General features: G+C 42.8%; 1 protein-coding gene and 1 long non-coding RNA gene across 4 annotated transcripts; one reads left to right on the plus strand and one right to left on the minus strand.

Annotated features, from left to right (window-relative positions):
- Positions 1–1,797: 1,797 nt before the first annotated feature.
- LOC106601347 (prostaglandin E2 receptor EP1 subtype) lies at positions 1,798–21,760 on the minus strand. Of its 3 annotated transcripts, none has more exons than XM_045716156.1 (3): positions 21,487–21,760; positions 5,767–6,683; positions 1,798–2,981 (listed from the first exon to the last, which is right to left on the minus strand). In XM_045716156.1, the coding sequence occupies exons 2-3, from the start codon at positions 6,637–6,639 to the stop codon at positions 2,709–2,711; spliced, it is 1,146 nt and encodes a 381-aa protein (XP_045572112.1). In that variant the 5' UTR covers positions 6,640–6,683; positions 21,487–21,760; the 3' UTR covers positions 1,798–2,708. The 3 variants fall into 3 exon arrangements, with proteins under 3 accessions (XP_045572112.1, XP_014048971.1, XP_014048970.1); XM_014193496.2 differs by lacking the exon at positions 21,487–21,760 and adding an exon at positions 11,542–11,930; XM_014193495.2 differs by lacking the exon at positions 21,487–21,760 and adding an exon at positions 11,696–11,904.
- Positions 11,924–24,301, plus strand: LOC106590840 (uncharacterized). Its single transcript, XR_006769404.1, has 5 exons — positions 11,924–12,051; positions 18,992–19,091; positions 19,315–19,398; positions 19,888–20,016; positions 22,453–24,301. It is a non-coding gene; the product is annotated as an uncharacterized lncRNA (long non-coding RNA).
- The last annotated feature ends 3,040 nt before the right edge of the window (positions 24,302–27,341 follow it).

Below are 27,341 nucleotides of genomic sequence, written 5' to 3' on the forward strand. Positions count from 1 at the left end.
TTTAGCTAGCTTGCTGTTGCTACCTAATTTGTCCTGGGATATAAACATTGAATTGTTATTTTACCTGAAATGCATAAGGTCTGTTATGGGTGTAAGATGGCACAGTGATGCCATCTGTTGGTAAATGTTAATTACTGCAACTCCTGTGTTTTTACCGGTGTGCTTGAGATACCCGAATGTATTGTAATGTACTGAACAAGACTGGTTACTCACATCAACGCCTCTGTCTCGTCATTTAACATTCAAACAAGGTCCTCTACTCCGACAATTAATCCACACATAAAACGGCCAACTGAATCGTTTCTAGTCATCTCTCCTCCTTCCAGGCTTTTTCATCTTTGAATTTATATGGTGATTGGCATCTACACTCATAGTATTACCACGACGACCGCAAAACATTTAGTATTTCAATCACCCCATGGGTATAACCAATGAGGAGATGACACGTGGGTACCTGCTTCTATAAACCATTGAGGAAATGGGAGAGGCAGGACTTGCAGCGCGATCTGCGTCAGAAATAGAAAGGACTTCTATTTTAACCCTTGGTAACGCAGATGCTCATTGACGCGCGCGAGCAGTGTGGTCGCAATAATTGAATAACATGGATTTAAACATTTCTTTTGCGACGCTCGCGCACTCGACGTGTCCGGTCTGGTCAACCGCTAACATTGGGCACTCTGTTCACAACTTTGACATTAGCAAACCGCTCGCTCACAGACGACATACACGTGGTCTGCGGTTGTGAGGCCAGTTGGACATACTGCCAAATTCTCTAAAATGAAGTTGGAGGCGGCTGGCTTATGGTAGAGAAATAAACATGACATTTTCTGGCAACAGCTCTGGTGGACATTCCTGCATTCAGCATGTCAACTGCATGCTCCCTCAAAACTTGAGATATCTGTGGCATTGTGTTGTGTAACAAAATTGCACGTTTTAGAGAGGCCTTTTATTGTCCCCAGCACAAGGTGCACATGTGTAATGATCATGCTATTTAATCAACTTTATCTTGACGAAAGAGAAACACTCACTAACAGGGATGTAAACAAATTTGTGCCCCAAATTTGAGAGAAATAAGCCTTTTGTGCATATAGAACATTTCTGTAATCTTTTATTTGCACTTATGAAACATGGGACCAACACTTTACATGTTGCATTTATATTTTTGTTCATTATATTTTTGTTTCTAAAATATTTACTGTTTATGTTTGAATGCAGTCAGTTTTGTGTAACTGTCAGCAACATATCTAATCCTGTGAAAGCACTGTTGCACTCTAAACTGTTGTTTGTAAATTCCTTTGTGTTTCTGCATTTTAAGGAGAAACTCTGAATTCATAGAATTCCATCAACTCCAGAGAAAATGAATTTAATTGTAAGGCGTTGTATGTATTGCAGGAAATTATTTGTGGTAGTTCATCAATATGAGCCATTACAGACCACTTTACTCAGTAATAATTAACATTCGTTACAACCATTGCAATTGATGGAGTAATGAAAACTTGTATCAATTCATACCTATACTGAGATCATTTCTGTTCTACTTCCCCTGTCAGAGGACATTTTCCACACCTCTGTTCTCTCCTGGGATTAGCACCATGGTGCTATGACCCTGACAGGCCATTTTGTGGTTTCTTTTATTTCTATTTAACCTTTATTTAACTATGCAAGTCAGTTAAGAACAAATTATTATTTACAATGATGGCCTATCAAATGGCAAAAGACCTCCTGCGGGGACGGGGGCTGGGATACATTTTTTTAAAGAAAAATAAAATCATATATTTTTTTTCAGTAAAAAAGGGGAACCGGCAACTTAAACTTTATTAGACAACATTAAATTCTATAGCTTTTGCAACACTTAGCTTCATTTAGGTCCCCAGACAATTGGGGAAACAATATAAGCAATAAATACACACACACACACAATTCACAAGTCAATAGCATTACAAGTTTGACACATACTGTATGTCTTTCACATCTTCAAGCACAGGTAAAAGCACAGCCTTTACTTTGCTTTGGCATAGTGCCACTGACTTCATGATGTGTCAAAGTGCACTTTGACATTTCCACAAACAAACAAAGTATGAACTCCAAAAAACACTGACAGTAACACACACACGTATATATAATTTGAGATGTTTGTTGTTGATATCTTATAGGCAGCTTCATTTCATGTACTGTTATGTACACAGAGAAAGACTCATGTTGCGTGACCTACCAGACACTTTTACAACAAACCTTTTTCCTTGGGCAGAATTATCTGTGCTATGTCTCCAGTATCCAGGTGAGGCATACTGTCCTTACTTGGTCATATTTTTTTGTTATAAATCCATTTATGACATTATAGTCTGGCTTGGCTGTTTCCCATAAAATTATGAGACTTCTCCACACAACAGTCAAAAGCAGGTCTTACTGGCCAATCAAATCAATCTGAAAGAGATCCAAGATCTGGAGGATGATGATTTCAATCCCAAACCCCATAGACTTCCACAGTCAGGCAGACCCACACAGTTCTTAATAAAGGAATATAGGTCTTATAGGCAATAGGTATTTCCTTTTGTGTGATACACCAACACTGCTGTTAGATCCTACTGCTGGATGTTCAGTCTTCTCCTCAATCCAGCATGTTGGGTGGGTGGTAAATAAAGTACCAAGAACAACAAAGGACCATGATAAGATGCCAGTCTCTTTCTGTCTGTGTCTTTTCTTCTCCCTCAGATCCTGTTAACAGTGTTTATTTTCTCAGAGTTCTGGAAGGAGCTGATGTCCCAATGGCGGAAGGTGCTGTTCTTGAAGCTGGCCCGGCTCTTGGTGATGCGATAGATCTTCCTCAGCACGGCCCGGCGCAGCAAGATGTAGACCCAGGGGTCCAGGATCTGGTTCCAGGAAGCCAGCCGGACGCCCATCACCATCAACTTCCTGTATGTGTCCTGGTCACTGCCTATGGAACCGCTATAGGACCGTGTGACTGACATCAGGCCAAAGATCTGCAAGTAACACAGATACCTGGGTTAGTTTTACAGTGGTTGTGCAGGATATAGATATGTTCAGCTGGTGTATATATGTTTGCATCAATCTGCATACACTGCTAGTAATTTATCTACATTACCTGACACTGTTGAATGCCACATATTAACAAAACAATTCATAAATGTAGCAGTCAAAATGCATCTTCACAACGTGTTCCTATGAATAGCTTTACTGATGTTAGAAATCACAGGCTCAAAATTGTAGCCTGATAAATCTTATTTACAACTTTTATAACAATTGGCCACAGCTTATTAAGAGATTTTAAGCACAAACAATGCCTCTGTAATGATTCTTATATCTCCCCAACAGTAAAAAATGAATGCTAAGCTGTTCCTATTTAGTTCACACATCAGTAATTATATTTGGGCCCAACTTTTATGCAGTATTGTGCAAATCAACAGGTCAACTACTGACATTAATGGGCTTAATGTCTTCCAGGTGAGAAATCCATTAATAGACACTTTTAATGCACATAACGTGCTTCTACACCTGCATTGCTTGCTGTTTGGGGTTTTAGGCTGGGTTTCTGTACAGGACTTTGAGATATCAGCTGATGTAAGAAGGGCTTTATAAATAAATTTGACATAATGTTCTAAATAAAAAACAATGCATACTTTTTGGGAGGAGGAACAGGAGGGGGGTGGGGGGTGCTCAAGGCTACTCTAAGTTTTAACAGACCCAGTGATGACAAGTAACAGGCCGCCATAATTTGAAGCATGGTTTATAGTCTGTCCTCTTTCACTTCTCACAGTTTGTGTCAAAATGAATGGTTACTTTTATATTGGACCTGAATAATTGATATGACATATTAACAGTTTGTATTAGAATTGTAAAAACAATATCCTTGATTAAAAAAAAATCATCAAACCATCATCATGTGTTTGTATGAAATTATTTTAGTTGGCTAATATTCCTCTTTCCCAGAAGACTGGAAAAGGAGAGAAGCTGTAACATTTTCAATGTCACCCAATCTGAAATCTGTTATTCAAGCCCTTCATAATGGCATGCCCTTAAATAATTTATAATTTATTCCATCTAGTCAATGCAAGGGCCCACCATAACTATTCATTTATACCCTTGGTGCAGTGCACCATGTCTATCCATCTGTTTTAGGTGCAGTATTCTGAATCATAGTGTTTATGACTGGGAACTGGAACGTGTCTATTTCAGAAGGTGTACAAAAAGAGGATGAAATATTACTGGATTGTTAGCAGAGATTTTCTATATTATTTCAGGCCTTTGAGTTTATGGAGCAGAATATCTTGGAAATTTACTGAGAGGATGAATTACTTTTATTAGCTGAGCATTTTTACAATATTATTTTATGCTTTTACCACCCTGCATCTCACTACTGGTTTGTCTCTGAAGCTAAACAGGGTGGGTCGGTCCTGGTTGGCCCTGGATGGGCGACCAGATGCTGCTGGAAGCGATGTTGGAGGGCCAGTAAGAGGCACTCTTTCCTCTGGTCAAAAACCAAAAGATCCCAGGGCAGTGATTGGGGACATTTCCCTGTGCAGGGTGCTGTCTTTTGGGTGAGACGTTAAACGGGTGTTCTGACTCTCTGTGGTCACTAAAGATCCCAATGCACTTATCTTAAGAGTAGGGGTGTTAACCCCGGTGCCCTGGCTACATTTCCAATCTGGCCCCTCATACCATTACGGCCAGCTAATCATCCCCAGCTTCCAATTGGCTCATTCATCCCCCCTCTTCGCCACTGTAACTTTTCCCACAGGCTCTATTCAATTTGTATTGCTGAAGCGCAATAGTAATGTAAATGTAACTCACATGGAAAATTACTACAGTTTACTATAGAATTCTATAGTAAACTGTAGTATACTGTAGTATACTATACTACACATGGTAGTATCCCTCAATCATGTGTAGTACTTACTATAGAATGTTGTAGTATACTGTAGAATACTACAATTAATATTACAGTATGATCCACAAAAGAAAATTGTAGTAAATACTACAGTAATGTCCGCAAAAACACTACAGTCCGCACAAACAAACCTTTTTTACTATAGTAAAGACGACAGTATTTAATTTGCATATACCCTGCCCATTCCCCTCCCCCATATCCAAATTTGTGCCACCCATAAGTGAGAAACCTACATGCCAAGTATAGAAGATATTATGTAATAGAAAATAGCACAGGTGTTGAATTATTTGTTAAGATTTCAGGCTGGCTGATTGATTTACAGATTATGGAATTTGTGCTAATTTAGTAGGTTTCATGAAGGAGAAAGCCTCTACTTCTATGTCAAAGATAATAAAACAAAAACACCATAGTAAGTACTACATGAATGTCTTGCAAAGCGCTACAGTGAATACTATAGTGAAGTCGGCAAAAAACACTACAGTGCATACTATAGTATTTAAACCAGGGCTCTCCAACCCTGCTCCTGGAGAGCGACACTCCCATAGGTTTTCACTCCAACCCCAGTTGTAACTAACCTGATTCAGTTTATCAACTAGATACTTATTAGAATCAGGTGCGCTAGATTGGGATTGGAGCAAAAACCTACAGGAAGGCAGCTTTCCAGGAACAGTGTTGGAGAGCCCTGATTTATACCATAGTATACTAGTCTTTTTTCATGTGGGATTTCCCGATTGAGCAGACATACGAAGTGTTGAAAACAGACCTTAATTCCCGAATGGAACACAATAAAGATAGTTTTGACCCCTACCCTGATTCATGCAGAATTGTGAGCTTCAGTGAACTGAATATTTACAACTCACCAGCAGGGGGCTCCAGCAGATGCAAGAAGTGATCATAATGCCCACCAGCTGGGCCACCATCTCAATGTCATGGGACTTTGCTGAGCGACGGTAGCAGGTCTTACACTTCTTACGCAGTCTGGCAAGCACCAGCGTGACCCCACTGATGGTATTACACACCAGGGCCACAGTCAGGGAGGCCAGGCCCAGTCCAGAGAACAGCATGACAAAGGCCACGTCCGTCTCCTGAGTCTCTCCCAGGACCCTGATGAAGCACCAGGTCCAGGGGTACTGGTAGGTGTAGGCCCCCAGCCTGAAGAAGGGTAGAAAGGCCACACACAGAGCCAGCAGCCAGATGAGAGCTAGTGCCATCTTGGTGCGAGCCGTGGTGACCAGTGAGGCATGGAGCAGGGGCTGTGTGACACCCAGGCAGCGTTCAGCAGCCATGGCACAGCCCAGGAACAATGGGCACAAGCCGAAGAACACCATGCTACCCCCTAAGAACTGGCAGGGGGCATCGGTGGCAGCACGAGCTAAGGGCCCAGTCGCAGCCCCAGCTGAGTACAGCCTCAACACCAGGGCACCGGGGATGACGTGGCCAGCAAAGTCTGTGGCCACCAGAGAACTGGCGAAGAGCAGGAATGTGGCCTTGGAGCGGCGGCGCAGACGGGCATAGGCTTTCGCCAGGATGACCAGGGCCACGATGTTGGACAGGATGCCCAGGGTCATGGAGAGGCCAGCTGCAGTGGGGTTACTGGGGGGAGACATGGGCCTCTCTGTGGTGATGTTTGCCCTCCAGGCCATGGCCGGCTCCCCCTCCACCCCCCAGGTCTGGTTGGGGAGGAGATTGGGGGCAGCCAGGCCTGAGGAGTTGTAGTGCTGCATGGCCAACATCACTGGCCTCAGGTAGTCATCGGGGTCCTCAGAGTGAGAGGGCACTGAAAATAGGAAGGGTGTTATGATTAATATACTGACCAGTTGACCTGGAAGAACTCCTAACCTCACTAATATATAGTACTACCATAACCAAACTTAACCAATAGCCTATGATACATAGAATAAATACAAATTTTACTGGTGAAACGAAAACTCATACAATATTCTGTTATTACCTAACAACAATAAATAAAGATTTTTTTCTGTCATAAACCAGGTTTCCATCCAACCTTATTATGCGAGAAAAGTACATGCATTCGGAAAATATTCAGACCCCTTGACTTTTTCCACATTTTGTTACGTTACAGCCTTATTCTAAAATTGATTAAATACATTTGACATCTATAAACAATACCTCATAATGACAAAGTGATTTTTGCTAATTTATTAAAAACAAAAAACAGAAATACCTTATTTACGTAAGTATTCAGACACTTTGCTATGAGACTCAAAATTGAGCTCAGGTGCACCCTGTTTTCATTGATCATCCTCGAGATGTTTCTACAACTTCATTGGACATGATTTGGAAAGGCACACACCTGTCTATATAAGGTCCCACAGTTGACAGTGCATGTCAGAGAAAAAAACAAGCCATGAGGTCGAAGAAATTGTCCGTAGAGCGCGGAGACAGGATTGTGTCGAGGCACAGATCTGGGGAAGGGTACCAAAAGAATGATGTCTGTATTATTGAAGGTCTCCAAGAATACAGTGTTCTCTATCATTCTAAAATGAAAGAAGCTTGGCACCACCAAGACTATTCCTAGAGCTGGCCGCCCAGCCAAACTGAGCAATAGAGGGAGAAGATCTTGGTCAGGGAGGTGACCAAGAACTCAATGCTCACTCTGACAGAGCTCCAGAGTTCCTCTCTGGAGATGGGAGAACCTTCCAGAAGGACAACCATCACTGCAGCACTCCACCAATCTGCCCTTTATGGTAGAGTGGCCAGACAGAAGTCACTCCTGAGTAAAAGGCACATGACAGCCCACTTGGAGACCATGAGAAACAAGATTATCTGGTCTGATGTAACCAAGATTAAACTCTTTGGCCTGAATACCAAGCGTCTGGAGGAAACCTGGCACCAGCCCTACGGTGAAGCATAGTGGTGACAGCATCATGATGTGGGGATGTTTTTCAGTGGCAGGGACTGGGAGACTAGTCAGGATCAAGGTAAAGATGAAAGCAGCAAAGTACAGAGAGATCCTTGATGAAAACCTGCTTCAGAGTGCTTAGGACCTCAGACTGGGGCGAAGGTTCACCTTCCAGCAGGACAATGACCCTAAGCACACAGCTAAGACAACGCAGGAGTGGCTTCGGGACAAGTCTCTAAATGTCATTGAGGGTCTTAACTTCTTCAGCATAGGGGGCAGTATTCAGAAGTTCGGATGACTGAGGTGCCCAAAGTAAACTGCCTGTTACTCAGGCCCAGAATCTAGGATATGCATATATTGGTAGTATTGAATAGAAAACACTGAAGTTTCTAAAACTGTTACAATAATGTCTGTGAGTATAACAGAACTAATATGGCAGGCGAAAATCCGAGGAGATTCCATCCGGAATTTTTGTTGTTGTTGAGGTCACAGCCCATTCAAATCCTTGTTTATGGGAGATTCAAAGGAATACCTCCCAGATTGCAGTTCCTATGGCTTCCACTAGATGTCAGTCTTTAGAAAGGGTTTCAGGCTTGTTTTTTGAAAAATGAGCTAGAATTTGTAGTTCTTCTAGGTGGCTCTCATTTTGACGTTAGTGTTGTGGCGTGCGCACTTCGTTATTTATCTTCGGTATTGAACACACTATTCTACATCTTAAATTTGATCGTTTACTTACATATTAGGGTACCTGAGGATTGATTATAAACATTGTTTGACTTGTTTGGACGAAGTTTATTGGTAACTTTTGGGATTCCTTTGTATGCCCTTTGAACGAGGGGAACAGGTGGATTACTGAATCAAGTGCGTCAACTAAACTGACTTTTTTGGGATATAAAGAAGGACGTTATCGAACAAAACAACCATTTGTTATGTAGCTGGGACCCTTGGGATTGCAAACAGAGGAAGATCTTCAAAGGTAAATTATTTATTTTATCGCTATTTCTGACTTTCATGACCCCTCTGCTGGTTTGGAAAATGTTTTTAATGCTTTTGTACGCGGGGCACTGTCCTCAGATAATCACATGGTATGCTTTCGCAGTAAAGCCTTTTTGAAATCTGACAAAGCGGCTGGATTAACAAGAAGTTAAGATTTTTAACGATGTATGACACTTTTATTTTCATGAATGTTTAATATAAAAAAAATTGTATTTTGAATTTCGCGCTCTGCAATTTCACCGGATGTTGTCGAGGTGGGGCGCTACAGGCATATCTAGCCCAAAGAGGTTTTAATACTTATGTAAATGTAATATTTCCCCTTTCACTTTTTTATTTAAATTTTTTAGAAATTTGCAACAATTTCTAAAAAACAGTTTTTGCTTTGTCTCTATGGTGTATTGTGTGTAGATTGATGAGGGGGAAATCGATTTAATCCATTTTAGAATAAGGCTGTAATGAAACAAAATGTGAAAAGTCAAGGGGTCTGTCTGAATACTTTCCGAATGCACTGTATATGTTGGATAAAAAATGTCATGACAGGCCGGATGGCTTAAAATGTGTCATAAAATGTCCAAATGTGGACAAAACAAAATAAGCTAGATAAATTGGTAACTTTTTGAGTTGGTGAAGTTAATTATGCAAGAAATGGCTGTGGAAACGCTTTTATGCGCAAATATTGATAAAAATAACCATCATATCTAAATAAACTTGGAGTCACGCGATGATATGGTGTGATGTCTCTCCACTAGGAATCGAGTCGGGAAAGCATGCAGTTTATTAGGCAACAGATGATGAACTTCACATGGTGGTGAAAGTGGAAGGTGATTAGCTTGATGTTCCTTTCCAATAAATATCGATAGTCTTATTCTGGTGACATGATGATCGTGCTTGGCTATCATTTGACAAATAAAAATAATCTCGCTCTTCTCCATAAATTATTGCATCACGTAGGTAGTCTACCCGGACTGTAGGCCTATCTGGGAGCTGTTCGCTAGAGCGCACATACCGAGACAAGAGTGGGCACATTCGCTATATAAAGCATTTCTTTGGGGGGGACAAAACAACCAGTAGAGTTGAAAATGCGATTAAAACCCATTTAGCTTGTATTTTTTATTTTGGTAAATGGGAGTATAACCGCAAAAATTGTTTTAATGTGCACTACGTCATCACGCACAGCCTTTTTCGCAACAAATTCATTTTATGGAAACACATCTCTGGTGGGAAAATGCGCATAAGCTATTGTTTTTATTCGGATTTTAGAATATTCTGTTGCCAATTGTCGTGAATTTAATGGAAACCTAGCTAGTGTCCTTTAAAATGCCTATTGTAGACAAATGCCACACAGTTTCCCCCTCATGGTACTCCGCAACCTGAGAATGCAGGACAAGTCAAGACAGTTCTTGTGAAAAGTGCTCCTTCAAGTCTTGACCGTGTCTGACAGTGACATAGCACACGTTCTGTGAAAGGTGCTCTATCATGATAGCAGACCCATAGTCGTAGTCCCTATGCAGTAGCTACACGATGCCAATCAAATCCCCCTTTTCCTTCTTCTTCACAACCTTCAATGCAGAATAACAGAACAGAGTCACAATACTTCTTCCAAAATGAGGTATACATAAAATCCTATACTGTGCTTAGTCTGTATAATGTGTTTTCTCATGAGTTACTCAGAATCGATATAGCAATGATTTTGGATTGATTTGTAGCAGAGATACCTTACCATTGTTAATGAGAAACACACGCACACACACACAAAGGGAATGCCCCTGAACTTGCCAAACATGACATAGGCTACTACACTTTTGTAGGATGCATTTGCAGTCCTTGTTCCGTTGGCTTTTCTAATCTAAAACAAAAATGTCTAACAAAGGGTGCGTTTGTAAATTCACTCTGTCTATCTACTCCGATTTCAGAGCCCTCTCTTCTGTGTGCCAGAGCACAGAATAACTGATTAATTTACAAACGTGCAACACCAGTTGAATATGACCGGTGTCAGTAAACGTCGGAAAAAAATACGTTATTAAATGTTGCAAGCAGCACAGTTACAGTCACTAACGCTCTAGATAACATGAAAACAGGCTAATCAACTCTGCTAGGGCGAGTAAAATGGTCAGAGTGAGGTGTTCTCTCATTTTGTCTGGAAGTAGCAAGCAAGCTAGCCAACTTTAGCCAGTTAGCTTTGGTGCTTGACTGCTGTCGTGAGGTCAGAACGCTCGGATCAAACCGACTCCTCGGCCAGAGCGTCCAGTGTGCGCTCTGAACACTCCGAGAGCGAAGCCTCTGAATTTATGAACAAACAATCTGACAACGCTCTGAATTTACAATCGACACATAGCCATTCTGACACACTGGAGGCAATTTACGAACGCACCCAAAGACATTGATGAACGAGAGAGTTGAAAACAATTTCAGGTTTAAAATCGAAATGAAATCATACTAATTCAGCCCAATACATGTGCACTCATTATTGATAAAACAAAAAACATGTATGGTTCTTCTAAAAAGCCTTATTAGGATGAACAGTGTATGTAACGACTAATTACATGGAGTGTAACGTTTGACCAGGCAAACAATTATTTCCCCCTACGTTCACCCATTTTGTAAAAAAAATACCAATAGTTGTTCATTGTACATTTCCTGAATGATTTACCATGTCCAAATTAAAAGGGATCTGTGTGCATTGTCAAAACGGTTATTATTTATGTTCATAGCTAATTCTGCAGCCTAGGCTACAAGAATATCATTAATGGTGTGAAATAAGTAATAATGATAATACCTGACCAAACAGTGAATCCATAGAAACAAATGAAGATGTATTCCTTTGGTTTTCAGATGTTAAATAATTTTCACTGAGAACCATGACATTCAAAAGTTCCTTAAACTCAGGGATTCATCCACGAGAATGTTACTTATTATCAACAATGGTTCACCTGAGCTGATAGTGAAGTCATGTATCCCGAGGAGTGCCTCATTCTCTCCTTAAGAAAACAAAACGAGCAACCGCACGAGAAATCCGTCACCAAGATCAAGACACAGTCTCCAAAAGGTTGCACAGCCAACCATTTACTATTCAACGTTTGTTTCGTCGCTGAGCCCTCTTTATAGGCTTGAACCGCGTCGACGCAGCCCCGGGGCGTCTTGAGTCCGCGAGAGGAATGCATGTATCCTTATTACAGCAGTTCAGTGAAAGGGAACTGGGAGTGCTACCCAATAACTTATTGGAAACTAATTAGATATCCTATGAATGCAGCCATTTTATTTAACAACCAACTTTGCACGTTGACATGTAACTATAACATCCTAAGATCAAGTAATGTAGCCTAATGTCAAAGTACAGTATCTTACAGTGTTCAAACAAAACAGATGGCAGGAGTTTGACAAATGTTTTGTTATAACAGCATTATTAAAGGGCAATTCCGCCACTTTTCAACCTTATATTCATAATCACCAACACCAAACCAGTGTCTACTTATGTGAAAACAGTGAGTTTCTATGATCTGTGGTTAAAAAAATGTTTCTCTGTGACATCACAGGGTAGCGTTAAAAGTAAAAAACGGTGAATTTCAAAATCTGCAACTAGTTTATATTTTCTTGCTCCCCATGTAACCGATGTGAAATTGGCTAGCTAGTTAGCGGGGTGCGTGCTAATAGTGTTTCAATCGGTGACGTCACTCGGTCTGATACCTTGAAGTAGTTGTTCCCCTTGCTCTGCAAGGGCCGCGGCTTTTGTGGAGTGATGGGTAACGATGCTTTGAGGGTGGCTGTTGTCAATGTGTGCAGACGGTCCCTGGGTCGAGCCCAGGTAGGGGCGAGGAGAGGGACGGAAGCAATACTGTTACACCCGCATCACTGCAGATTTCATAGTGTTTGAAAATCCCAGTTTTTAAAATGTTCAAAGTTTTGATGATATTGTCGGGCAGAATTATTCACATACACTTTATATGCAAAAGTATGTGGTCACCCCTTCAAAATAGTGGATTCAGCTATTTCAACCACACCCGTTGCTGACAGCTGTATAAAATTGCACACAAGCCTAAGATCACCATGCACAATGCCAAGTGTCGGCTGAGGTGGTGTAAAACTTGCCGCCATTGGACTCTGGAGCAGTGGAAACGATGGACGAATCTGGGTTTGGCGGATGCCAGGGGAAAGCTACTTGTCTGAATGCATAGTGCCAACTGTAAAGTTTGGTGGAAGAGGAATAATGGTCCCGGTGTCACGCCCTGACCTTAGAGACATAATAAGTCTCTATGTTTGGTTAGGTCAGGGGAAGACTCGGGTGGGAAAGTCTATGTTTTCTATTTCTTTGTTTTTGGCCGAGTGTGGTTCCCAATCAGAGGCAGCTGTCTATCGTTGTCTCTGATTGGGGATCATATATAAGTTGTCATTTTCCTTTTGGTTTTTGTGGGATCTTGTTTTCTGTTTAGTGTCTGTGTCTGACAGAACTGTGCGCTTTCTTTTTCGCCTTTTGGTATTTTGTTTTAGTGTTTTGTGAATAAAATAAAATTGTAACGGCCGTCGTAGGAAGTGGACCAAAATGCAGCGGGTACGTGAATGCTCATCTTTATTTTATGACGCACACTATACAAAAACAACAAAACGAAAAAACGAACGACAGCTAAACAGTAATGCAGGCTAAACATAGCAGTGCACAAACAACCTCCCACAATTCCCATAACAAACACACCCCTAATTATAGGACCTTCAATCAGAGGCAACGAGAAACAGCTGCCTCCAATTGAAGGCCCCAATCCCAATTAACTAAACATAGAACTAAACACCCTAGATCAGACATAGAAATATACAACATAGAACCTAACCCAAAACCCCGGACTAATTTAATCAAACACCCCTCTACATAAACACATACTCTAACACACCCCGAACCACATAAAACAAATACCCCCCTGCCACGTCCTGACCAAACTACAATAACAAATAACCCCTTACTGGTCAGAATGTGACAGTACCCCCCCCAAAGGTGCAGACCCCGATGCACCTCACAAAACAAAAAAATAAAAAATGAACACAAAAATAAACCCCTCAAACTAAAGGGAGGGAAGGGAGGGTGGCTACCGTCACCGACGGTTCCCGTGCTACACCCCCCCTCCCCAAACCTCCTACTTTGGAGGTGGCTCAGGCTCTGGCCTTAGTCCCCCACCTAACCAGTCCACCCCTGCTGAATACCTCGGCCTGAAGCGCGTCACTGTAGACCTTGGACTGTAGGGCGACTCACTCGGTTCCGGACTGTAGGCCGACTCACTCGGTTCCGGACTGTGGGCCGTCTCTCTCGGTTCCGGACTGTGGGCCGTCTCTCTCGGTTCCGGACTGTGGGCCGTCTCTCTCGGTTCCGGACTGTGGGCCGTCTCTCTCGGTTCCGGACTGTGGGCCGTCTCTCTCGGTTCCGGACTGTGGGCCGTCTCTCTACGGGGCACTGTTGCCGGAAGCTCTGGACGAGGCACTGTTGCTGGACACTCTGGACGAGGCACTGTTGCCGGAAGTTCTGGACGAGGCACTGTTGCCGGACACTCTGGACGAGGCACTGTTGCCGGAGGGCCTGATGCATGGGGCTGGCTTAGGACGCGCCAGACTAAGGACACGCACCACAGGGCTAGTACGAGGAGCAGGGACAGGACGAGCTGGACTGGGCTGACGCACTGGAGGCCTGGTGCGTGGGGTGGTAGTGGAGGTACCAGACTGGAGACACGCACCCCAAGGCTAGTACGAGGAGCAGGAACAGGACGAGTTGGACTGGGCTGACGCACTGGAAGCCTGGTGCGTGGGGCTGGTACTGGAGGTACCAGACTGGAGACACGCACCTCAGGGCTAGTGCGAGGAGCAGGAACAGGACGAGTTGGACTGGGCTGACGCACTGGAGGCCTGGTGCGTGGTGCTGGCTTTGGATGTGCCAGACTGGAAACACGCACCTCAAGGCTAGTGCAAGGAGCAGGAACAGGACGAGTTGGACTGGGCTGACGCACTGGAGGCCTGGTGCGTGGTGCTGGCTTTGGATGTGCCAGACTGGAAACACGCACCTCAAGGCTAGTGCAAGGAGCAGGAACAGGACGAGTTGGACTGGGCTGACGCACTGGAGGAATTGGTGCGTGGTGCTGGCTTTGGATGTGCCAGACTGGAAACACGCACCTCAAGGCTAGTGCGAGGAGCGGGAACAGGATACACTGGGCCGTGAAGGCGCACTCAAGCACAGTACTGGCACCACCCTTACTGGCTGGATTCCCGCTTCCCCCTGGCAAATGCGGGGCGCTGGCACCTCGCACACCGACTTGTGAATGCTCGGCCTCGACGCCGTGCGTATCACCCCATAGCACGGGACCTGACCAATAACAGGCTGCTTCCGATAAGCATGGGAGTTGGCTTGGGGCTTAACCCTGGCTCAGCCAAACTACCCGTGTGCCCCCCCAAAAAATGTTCTTGGGGCTGCCTCTCAGGCTTAAATGCCAACCGTGTGTATAGCGCCTCATACCGGCGCCGTTCCGCCTTGGCTGCCTCTATCTCCTCCGGTGGGCGACGATATTCCCCAGCCTGATGCCACGGTCCAGCGCCGTCCAGGATCTCCTCCCATGTCCAAGTTTCCATATAGTCCATATAATTCCTTTGTAGCTCCTTCCTCCTTTGCTTGGTCCGTTGTTGTTGGGAGGTTCTGTAACGGCCGTCGTAGGAAGTGGACCAAAATGCAGCGGGTACGTGAATGCTCATCTTTATTTTATGACGCACACTATACAAAAACAACAAAACGAATGACAGCTAAACAGTAATGCAGGCTAAACATAGCAGTGCACAAACAACCTCCCACAATTCCCATAACAAACACACCCCTAATTATAGGACCTTCAATCAGAGACAACGAGAAACAGCTGCCTCCAATTGAAGGCCCCAATCCCAATTAACTAAACATAGAACTAAACACCCTAGATCAGACATAGAAATATACAACATAGAACCTAACCAAAAACCCCGGACTAATTTAATCAAACACCCCTCTACATAAACACATACTCTAACACACCCCGAACCACATCAAACAAATACTCCCCTGCCACGTCCTGACCAAACTACAATAACAAATAACCCCTTACTGGTCAGAACGTGACAAATATGAACATTTCCACACCGCGCTTTGGTCTACTCTTCCTACCACCATCGAGAGCCGTTACACCCGGGCTATTTTTCATGGTTCGGGCTAGAACCCCTTACTTCCAGTGAAGGGAAATCTTAACGCTGCACCATACAATGGCATTCTAGACTATTCTGTGCTTCCAACTTTGTGGCAACAGTTTGGGGAAGGCCATTTCCTGTTTCAGCATGACAATGCCCCTGTGCACAAAATTGTTTGTCGAGATCGGTGTGGGAGTTTTTCCTAGCCACCGTGCTTCTACACCTGCATTGCTTGCTGTTTGGGGTTTTAGGCTGGGTTTCTGTACAGCACTTTGAGATATCAGCTGATGTAAGAAGGGCTATATAAATACATTTGATTTGATTTGGAAGAACTTGACTGGCCTGCACAGAGCCCTGACCTCATGGCTTTCACAGCAGTGATAAATTCATGAACTTCTTTGAGGAAAAGATCATGATCATTAGAAAGCAAATTACGGACTCCTCTTTAAATCTGCGTATTCCTCCAAAGCTCAGTTGTCCTGAGTATGTACAACTCTACCAGGACCTAGGATCAAGGGAGACACTCCAGTTTTTTAGTACTATATCTCTTGACACGTTGATGAAAATAATCATTGCCTCTAAACCTTCAAGCTGCATACTGGACCCTATTCCAACTAAACTACTGAAAGAGCTGCTTCCAGTGCTTGGCCCTCCTATGTTGAACATAATAAACAGCTCTCTATCCACTGGATGTGTACCAAACTCACTAAAAGTGGCAATAATAAAGCTTCTCTTGAAAAAGCCAAACCTTGACCCAGAAAATATAAAAACTATCGGCCTATATCGATTCTCCCATTCCTCTCAAAAATGTTAGAAAAAGCTGTTGCGCAGCAACTCACTGCCTTCCTGAAGACAAACAATGTATACAAAACGCTTCAGTCTGGTCTTAGACCCCATCATAGCATTGAGACTGCACTTGTGAAGGTGGTAAATGACCTTTTAATGGCGTCAGACCGAGGCTCTGCATCTGTCCTCGTGCTCCTAGACCTTAGTGCTGCTTTTGATACCATCGATCACCACATTCTTTTGGAGAGATTGGAAACCCAAATTGGTCTACACGGACAAGTTCTGGCTTGGATTAGATCATATCTGTCAGAAAGATATCAGTTTGTCTCTGTGGATGGTTTGTCCTCTGACAAATCAACTGTACATTTCGGTGTTCCTTAAGGTTCCGTTTTAGGACCACTATTGTTTTTAACTATATATTTTACCTCTTGGTGATGTCATTCGGAAACATAATGTTAACTTTCACTGCTATGCGGATGACACACAGCTGTACATTTTGATGAAACATGGTGAAGCCCCAAAATTGCCCTCGCTGGAAGCCTATGTTTCAGACATAAGGAAGTGGATGGCTGCAAATGTTCTACTTTTAAACTCGGACAAAACAGAGATGCTTGTTCTAGGTCCCAAGAAACAAAGATATCTTCTGTTGAATCTGACAATTAATATTGATGCTTGTACAGTCGTCTCAAATAAAACTGAAGGACCTCAGCGTTACTCTGGACCCTGATCTCTCTTTTGACGAACATATCAAGACTGTTTCAAGGGCAGCATTTTTTCCATCTACGTAACATTGCAAAAAACACAACGTTTCTGTCCAAACATGATGCAGAAAAATTAATCCATGCTTTTGTCACTTCTAGGTTTGACTATTGCAATGCTCTACTTTCCGGCTACCCGGATAAAGCACTAAATAAACTTCAGTTAGTGCTAAGCACGGCTGCTAGAATCTTGACTAGAACCAAATTATGTGATCATATTACTCCAGTGCTAGCCTCTCTACACTGGCTTCCTGTTAAGGCAAGGGCTGATTTCAAGGTTTTACTGCTATCTTTCCGATTTGGTCCTGCCGTACATACCTACACGTATGCTACGGTCACAAGATGGCAGGCCTCCTTACTGTCCCTAGAATTTCTAAGCAAACAGCTAGAGGCAGGGCTTTCTCCTATAGCGGTCTGCCTATCCATGTGAGAGACGTAGACTCGGTCTCAACCTTTAAACCTTTATTGAAGACTCATCTCTTCAGTAGGTCCAATGATTGAGTGTAGCCTGGCCCAGGTGTGTGAAGGTGAACGGAAAGGCACTGGAGCAACGAACCACCATTGCTGTCTCTGCCTGGCCGGTTCCCCTCACTCCACTAGGATTCTCTGCCTCTAAACCCTATTACAGGGGCTGAGTCACTGGCTTACTGGTGCTCTTCCATGCCGTCCCTAGGAGGGGTGCGTCACTTGAGTGGGTTGAGTCACTGACGTGATCTTCCTGTCCGGGTTGCTCTGAATGATCGACTATGAAAAGCCAACTGGCATTTACTCCTGAGGTGCTGACCTGTTGCACCCTCGACAACCACTGTGAATATTATTATTTGACCCTGCTGGTCATCTATGAACATTTGAACATCTTGGCCATGTTCTGTTATAATCTCCCCCCGGCACAGCCAGAAGAGGACTGGCCACCCCTCATAGCCTGGTTCCGCTCTAGGTTTCTTCCTAGGTTCTGGCCTTTCTATGGAGTTTTTCCTAGCCACCGTGCTTCTTCACCTGCATTTCTTGCTGTTTGGAGTTTTAGGCTGTGTTTCTGTACAGCATTTTGTGACATCAGCTGATGTAAGAAGGGCTATAAATAAATTGATTGATTGACCTCAACACCATCAAAGACCTTTGGGATGAAATGGAATGCCCGCTGCGAGCCAGGCCTAATCGCCCAACATCAGTGCCCGACCTCACTAATGCTCTTGTGGCTGAATGTAAGCAAGTCGCCGCAACAATGTTCCAACATCTAGTGGGAAACCTGTTTCGACGAGCAGGTGACCACATACTTCTGGTCATGTAGTGTATGTTGACACTGGTATTGTGCTGGCGACAATGAAAATAATGTTGAAAAGTTGTGGAGTTGCCCTTTAAAGGTGCAGTCAAGTTTCCACATGCAAATAGCCATCATGTCTATACTATCTATTTTAAAGGAATTAAAATTCTTGAGTGAAAATATTCAAAGTGGTTGGTCCAAGCACCTTTAGTGTATACAAACATTACATTTTCTGGATTTACTAGCCTATTGGTTCTGCTCTTGGAAATCGAAACCTAGCCTGGATAACTTTTCATGTTCCTGCAAAACATTTTTGGGGGTTATGGTAAAGAAGAGATATGCAAGGTACAGTATATTTGAAATAAAATGAAAATAATAACATTTTACAGATGTCTGTCACAGATGTCGGCCAGTTGTTATGTTGAGCAACTTTATAGGAACATTAGGTGTCACATAATGTTCAGTGGAAAAACCCCATAACTACGAAAAAAGATTGACCTCCATTTAGCTTTTGGAAACTAGTGCTAATGAAATTCTGTTGAGACGGTCTTCTCACATGTTTCTGTAGGCTATTGGATTTTAGCTGTTTAGAGGTTGAAGAGGATCATCAACGCAAACTAGATCTGCCCCTGTCTCCGCAAACATCCATACGGTGAGGGCCTGTAGCTACAGCTGTGCTGTGCATGTAACCTGTGTGAGATTGCCAGAGAGTCAATTCAGCCTTTGGCCTTGTAAACATTGGGCTAATACACATTTTCTGGGAAAGAGATTTACCCTTGTCTTGGATTAAAATGCATCTCCAATAAATATTCTACATTTCAATGTATCACACTTCCTTTTTAAGATGTTACTGTGTATAAGCAAGTAAGTACAATATATTTTCATAATGAGCCACGGTTTGACAGTCAACCTATAAGACCCTCAGACGTTGTCCTATACACAGTACTATGTGTGCTCTTTTTGAGTAGCAGGGGAATGCCTTAGATACCCCATGTCCTCTTCATCAACAATTAAGCATTCCTTTTCTACCAAATCAGAATTCCGCAGAAAAACAAGGGTTGGTTTTGATATGCCATCCTATGTCAAAACAGCAGAGGCCTATGGTATATAAGATATCTTATTCTACTGTATATTCTTTCAGCTACTACGAAATCAGACAGAGAAAACATTGTCCTTGACTGACAGCCTAATGAAGCAAGCAATGGAATCCATCAGGTTGTGTGAGTCCGACAGCCAGCCAGCATACTACACAGACCAACATCAGAGACAGGTGAGGCTATTTGCTTGGCTTAATCAGGCCCAGAAACTGACAGGTCAAATCAGTATGGAACCTGGAGGGCAGCTAAGATCAACACCTTATAGGCAGGGTATTAACTCTGTGGTCATGGAGGAAAGAGTAGTGAAAAGAGAGGGAGCAGAAAGGAGAGGCCTTTTCACCCTGCAAAAGTGCTCTACTCCAAAAAATGTTATATTTACACAGCTAGAGAAACAGAATCACGACTTCCACAGCTGAGACTCCAAAGACAGGTGGGAAAAGGCTAACAGCTAATACCTTACTTTTCTTTAGGTGGTAGCCCAGATAAATGTCCTATGACAGGGCCTTGACTGCAACTGAGCAAATGCTCTGATACTGTATTATGTCCCAATGAACGTTTCTTTGCATCAGCGAGGCTTTGATGAACTCGGTGGCACACATGCGAAGAAAGCATCTTGGGCACTGGTAGTGCTTCACTTTGATTGGTAGGAGAGGATTCGTTTGGTGCAGGCCAGGATCTGATAACGAAGGCAGAAATAGCATCGCACTTTTACCAGGACCATCACCACTGAGAGGTTACCCTCAGAACGACACTGGGTGCTTTAGGTTGTTGATATTGGACCCTAAGGCGAGAACCCTCTGAAACATTGCGGGCTTCAATGTTTGTGGTCTACAGACACAAGCCCCCCACTTTTACCTACTAACTTTACTCCAGCAGTTTAGGATTAACTTAAGCTGGAGTCTGTATTACTTGGCCTCAGACAACATTTTCCACTGCCTTGTTTTGTAGTGGACGCCATTGTTCCATCTCTCGCCATGATTAGCGATTGAAAAGATTGCCATTTGGCCCCAACAACCCCAGGGTTCTCCAACAGCACGTCTAAGCCTTGTAACCTAACTCCTCTCACCCTGTCCCATTCACTAACCACTAATACATGCAGTGCAACTCTCTGTTTTTTTCAGGACCTCAACCTGCTAACATATAAGACATATAAGAGAGGATGGTCAAAGTGATGCAGATTGTTCTTCAATGCTTTTGAAGTGGTTTCGAAATAAATTGGACAAAAAAAACGGTCCCTTTGATTTTGGTCTTGCAGGCACAGATCCTAGATTGCTGTTTCACCATTGAGAGGTGTGGTCGTTTTTTGGCATGAGGCTCAAATCCCTAATAGAGGTGGACTTGAGTGTTGCTACTGTGATGTGTATGATGTACAGGACCATAATGATATCACAACATCAACTCTTGACACAGTTATTTTCATATGCCGTGCCAAAATCAGAGACAACTTGGAAACTTGTAATGTAAGCTGTGTAACTCTCCACATTTGTAAGAGAAACACATTATAAACATGGCTGTATTTTTAACATAATTACTTATTTTGTCTTCTGAAGCGCTGCCTTGTCCTCATTTCAAGACCTCAGACTGAGAGGCAGAAGGCCAAGTTCAGGGCCACATGTTTTAGATTTTGGAGCTGAATGACTCACCTGGTTGTTGGCGACAACGCAGTATGCCATCTCATCTCGTCTGCAGCAATCGTTAAACAGCAACTGAGCGGTGGAACACGTCCTATTGCTTAGTGAAACACCCAAGTGTCCAACAGTATCTCTGGCCCTGGGGATCCAACTGGTAGCGGAGCAGCATTGGAACAAAGCCATATGTTCTTGAAAGTATTTTTATTGATGCGTTTCAATGTGCACTGTATTGAATATCCAATTTATCTCACTCCCTTTACATCTGTGAGCTCATATTCCATTTTTTGCACTGTCACAATTTTACCCAATAATATACTGTTGTGACAACACTTCCTGAGTGTCACAATGTCCACTTCCTGAGGGCAGAAGAAAGGCAGGCTGTTTGGTCATCAAGTATGACACTGCTCGATGAGCCTCCGTGGTTGCAGTATCTCATGGTGTCTGTATCTCTTCATGATGTCAGGTAAAATATATGGTTAATCAACAAAAGTAATCATGACCCTTCAACTCCAGCCACTTTATAGCTGCATGTCTGGCTCCTGGACCTTCATGCCATTCATAATCACTCACTTTGGGGAATTTGGTCAACGCAATCTGGACCCGGACACTGGAACGCCTTGATTTGGGATAAAAGGACACGACCAAAAATGATCTCTAGACATGACTGTGATTTCCTCTCACCTAAATTTCAACTATCTGATGAAGATACTGCTGTGCCTGATGAGTCTGACATTTAGTCTGCAGTTCAGTGGGCGTCCACTGTGACATTCAGGCCATGATGTCTGTGGACTCTTCAACTTCTTGTGTGCATCTAAACGAGTGCATACTGTCATCTCACAGAACACCTTTTTGACACAAATGATCCACTTGTATAAATGATCCACTTGTGATATAGGCTTGAGCAGGAGGTGCTCTAGGCATTTCTTGGAGACAGAGTTAACAGAAAGCTAAAATGACTGCTGTTCCTCCTCCCCACAGATTCCTGACAGTTGCACTGAAGCTCTCCTAACCACCCATCGGTTTACCACACGCAACAACAAAAATTCCTTCCCATGCTGGGCCCTAGATAGGGAGCCAATGTGGGTGTGGGGTCTGAAAAAGAGGGGAGATGGAGGGAAGGGTTGGATGCTCCTGGAGAACACTGTCTGGGTGGGATGCCAGGAGATGAGTGCTGTTTAGATCTGCAGAACTGGTCAGAAAGTCAAGGGTGACTAAAATATTTCTCTTGAAGTAATGGGAAGAAGAATAAAAAACATGGACTGAAGTTCTATTCATAGAAAGATCCAGTGACTCTGTAGTTGTTGGAATGATAATTCAGCTCATAAATGCAGGGTGCATCAGGATGTCTAGGTCTGTCACCAAGAAGCTAGCACACAGTCACAGAGAAAGATACACAGAGTTAGAAGGGAGGACCTAAGGATAGGATGAATAATACAAGATGTGCCAGGTAGTTTAGAAGTCAATGTTGAAGGGGTCATCAATTCCAATGTAAGTGTCTTTCCTCCCTCCTCCCATATTGGAAGAAATAACAGCCTATGAAAACGGCAATCAGCAGCTGAGCACTGAGATTAGCCTTCTGATTTCCCCCACTTATCAACAGAAGCCCAGGAGTTAGGAGCATGTGCATGTTTCTTCAGAAACCATTTCCATTTCCCTGTACTTAGGGTTGCATGATTGCTTTGAAAAGTTACAAGTCTCTTCTAACCAGCCAAACTAGCACATTGAAAGAATCCTCTGTCCCTGAGGCTCTCGACTGAGCCCCGGAAGGCAGGAAGAGCATTTGGCTTAAATTCGTTCCGTCTGTATGGAGTGATTGCCCAGGGAAGGTCAGGTCATTTTACAGAGCCTGTGCTTGCATAGGTCTTGGTGACCGTATGTTTAGGTGTAAAATCAAACTTAACCTTAGTCACGCTGCATGGACTTCTTTTTGTTTTTCTTTTTTTTCAATTTAAAGTTTTATTAAGTTTTCTTGTTTTTCAATCAACCAACAAAACACATTCCACATTCACAGATGTGACAGACTTAAAAAAAATAAAAATAACAATAATAATAAAAATATAATAAACATAATAAAAAACAATAATAAAAAATATATATTTATATAAAAACTTGCAGCAGCACTATCAAGGTTCTTATTAGCTATTTCCAGCCTTAGCTGAGATGACGAGCAAATAATTAGTTTTTACAGCACCTTACACAACATGTATCTGCTCATTTCCCTAATCACCCCATTCACTCTGTCCAATTTGAAATATAGTTGAGTAGTGGAGACCAGAGCCTATCAAACTTGGGCTGTCTCTTGCGGAGGTCATAAGTGAGCTTTTCAAGAGGGAGAAAGTCAACAATCTGGTCAATCCACATTTTAAATGTAGGAGAAGTATTAGAGGCCCACAATAGAAGAATACATTTCTTAGCAAAGTATGTAATAGTTAAACAAATTTTCTCTGTCAGGATCAAGAACAAAGTCCTGCTGGGCATTAAGAAGTTAGAGACACAGTGTCATATCAAACTGTACATCTAGTATTTTCTTTGCAGCAGTATGTATAGATTGCCAAAATCTGGCAATCTCTCTACAGCTCCAAAATACATGCATATAGGTTCCACCTTCAGAGGTACATCTTTTACAGTTAGGAGAAATGTCTGTTTTCATTCTATGGAGTCTCATTGGAGTGTAATAAAATTTGTACAACAATTTGTAATTAGATTCTTTCATTTTAACATTAGTAGAGCAGCAGTATACCCTGTCGCAAACCTCCGCCCATAACTCATCACTGATAGTCAGACCAAGGTCCTTTTCCCAGATTATTTTCAAAGGAGTAAAGGAGGAGCCTCCTTTCTCAGAAAGGAGCCTATAGAGATAGGAGATTTTGCCTTTAATGGACTGTGCTGTAGCAAGAAGGGTTTCAACTTCATTCAGCTGAGCTCTAAACCTCCTCTTGGAAGTAAATGAGGAAATGACATGTCTAATTTGAAGATATAAAAAAAAAAGAGATCTTGGCACATTGAATTCACTGCAGAGCTCTTGAAAGGATTTCAGTGTAGTGGTTTTCTGATGAAATAGGTCTGAAAAAGTCTTGATTCCTAGAGTATGCCAAAGATTACAGTTGGCATCACTCAGGGCTTTTGGCAAATCTGGGTTGCATACTATAGGCGAGTGAGAACATATTTGGGAGGAAATTCCCAGGTATTTCTTACAGTCCCTCCACACTAGTAGGGTGCTGTAAATCACAAAGGTTTTGGCTATGTTGCCCACTTCACTAAAGTTATTAATGAATATAATTGAGCTTAGGGGCAATGAACCACAGGATTGGGCTTCTATCTGAATCCACGTTGACTCTTGTCTGTTTGTGATCCATGTTAGCATGTTGCGGATTTGGGCAGACCAGTAGTACAATTGAAGGGCAAGACCACCCTTAGATTCAGGTTTTGATAAAGTGGAGAACTTGATCGTAGGTCTTTTATTGCCCCATATAAATTTAGTGATGCTTTGGTTAGTTGTTTTGAAAAAGGAAACTGGGAGATTGCATGGGAGCATCTGAAATAAATAGTTCAGTCCAGGGAGGATGTTCATACAGATGACATTAATTCTTCCTACTAAGCTAATTGGGAGGGAGATCCAGGTTTGGAGATCGTTCTTAATTCGATCCAGGAGTGGAAGATAATTTTCCTTGAAAAGGCTATTCAGATCTGGTGTTACGGAGATCCCAAGGTATTGAAACCCCTGTGTCTTCCATTGGAACGGACATAGTGCCTTCATAGAGCTGGTGAGTGTAAGACTGAGAGGGCGAACAGTGGATTTGTTCAAATGTATCTTATATCCTGAAAACTTGCCATACTGAGCAATTGTGTCTAAAATGGGAGGGAGGGATTTCTCAGGGTTGGATATATAGAGCAAGACATCATCCGTGTAGAGCGAAATCTTGTGCTGCAGGCCGCCTGCAGAAACACCCATAATACTTGGATTGCTCCTTATAAACTCTGCCAGAGGCTCCGCCCCCAACAAGTAGAGTAGGGGGGACAGCGAGAACCCTTGTCTTGTGCCCGTCCCAAAGGGAATCTGTCAGAGTTCAGTCCGTTAGTAGTCACCATGGCATTTGGATGAGAGTATAGGGACTTAATCCATTTAATAAAGTTTGGGCCCATATTGAACTTGTCTAAGACTGAGAACAGAAAGCTCCACTCCATCCTGTCGAACGCCTTCTCAGCATGCAGTGAAGCCAGCAGGACAAGGGTCTTCTGTGCGTTTACTTGATCAATAATATCAAAAAGACGCCGAATGTTATCAGAAGAGTACCTGTCTCTAATAAATCCAGTTTGGTCCCTTTTTGGTTTTCTATTCTACAGCAATGTTCCGTGAATGATGGATGCCTTTTCTTTATCATGTCAATCATTATTCTGATCTATACTATGCTAAATTCCATCCTGTTCTTTGAAGCAGGACAGTAGTTTTTTCAAGACATGCAGAACTTTGGCGACTACTAAGTATTTTTGGGGCTGGATGTGTCAATGTGTAGTTCATACATGCATAATCTATGAGCAGAATTACTGTCTTACCTCAATTAGCCACAAAAGCAGCTTGAAAACAACTATTTCTCTGGAAGCTGTGCTGTGCCATTTTCCCTAGATTTTCCCCCACATGGGCAAGAATTACTGTCTAAAACAGGGATGGGCAACTGGCCCCCTTTTTGTAGGCCCGTGGACAAATAATAGTTTTGGTGTGAGTACGCAGGTATGGCACCCACCCCCATCAAAGGTGCCCATCCCTAGTCTAAAAAGTATACAAAAGTACCGGAGATCATCCACATGTCACGATTCCCACCGACGGTGGCGCCCCCTCCTGCTCGGGTGGCGCTCGGCGGTCGTCGTCACCGGCCTATTAGCTGCCACTGTTTCCCTTTTTTGTTTTCCCTCTGTTTGTGATTGTGTGCACCTGTTCTTAGTGGGGGTGATTAGCGGGGCTATTAGTGTTAGCTGGTCCGCTTGTTCATTGTGTGGGATTATTTTCCTGTTGTGCTTGGGTTGCACTTGTGCGTTTGTTTTTTGCGCCGCATGTTATTTCCCCTGTGTTTGGGACACATTATTTTGTGTGCGCATTATTTCGCTGTTTGGGGTGGCTTGTGTGTGCTCGCCTGTTGCAACTATTAAAAGCCACTACCCTGTGCTCGCTGATTCTTGCGTTTGATTCCTCACTACGACGCCCGAGCCTTACACCACATGTATCGATCACATTTTTACTAATGCTGTAGAACTTTGTTCTAAAGCTATATCCGTACCCATTGGATGCAGTGATCACAATATAATGGCTATATCCAGGAAAGCCAAAGTTCCAACAGCTGGGCCTAAAATAGTTTATAAGAGATCATACAAAATATTTTGCTGTGACACTTACATGGAGGATGTTAAAAATATTTGTTGGTCTGATGTGATTAATGAGGGGCATCCAGACCCTGCACTTGATGAATTTATGAAATTGCTTCTTCCAATTATTGATAAACATGCACCTGTTAAGAAACTGACTGTTAGCTGTTAAGGCTCCATGGATTGATGAGGAATTGAAAAACTTTATGGTTGAAAGAGATGGGGCAAAAGGAGTGGCTAATAAGTCTGGCTGTACATCTGACTGGCTTACTGCAAATTGAGAAATGATGTGACTAAACTCAACTAAAAGAAGAATAAACTTTATTATGAAGCCAAGATCAATGATATAAAGAATGATGGAAAAAAATGTTGGAGTACTTTAAATGAAATTATGGGCAGAAAGACAAATTCAACTCCATCTTTCATCGAATCAGATGGCTTATTGATCACAAAACATTTTTTTTTTATGTTGCTAATTATTTTAATGATTATTTCATTGGCAAAGTGGG

Source organism: Salmo salar, chromosome ssa03 (assembly GCF_905237065.1).
Source record: "Salmo salar chromosome ssa03, Ssal_v3.1, whole genome shotgun sequence".
Lineage (NCBI taxonomy): Eukaryota > Metazoa > Chordata > Actinopteri > Salmoniformes > Salmonidae > Salmo > Salmo salar.

Bases quoted from the DNA above. Each gene is read 5' to 3' on its own strand.
- LOC106601347 (XM_045716156.1), bottom strand. From the start codon at position 6,639: ATGTTGGCCATGCAGCACTACAACTCCTCAGGCCTGGCTGCCCCCAAT. The intron at 2,982-5,766 runs GTGAGTTGTAAA...TGTTACTTGCAG, and splicing joins TCTGCTGGAGCCCCCTGCTG to ATCTTTGGCCTGATGTCAGT.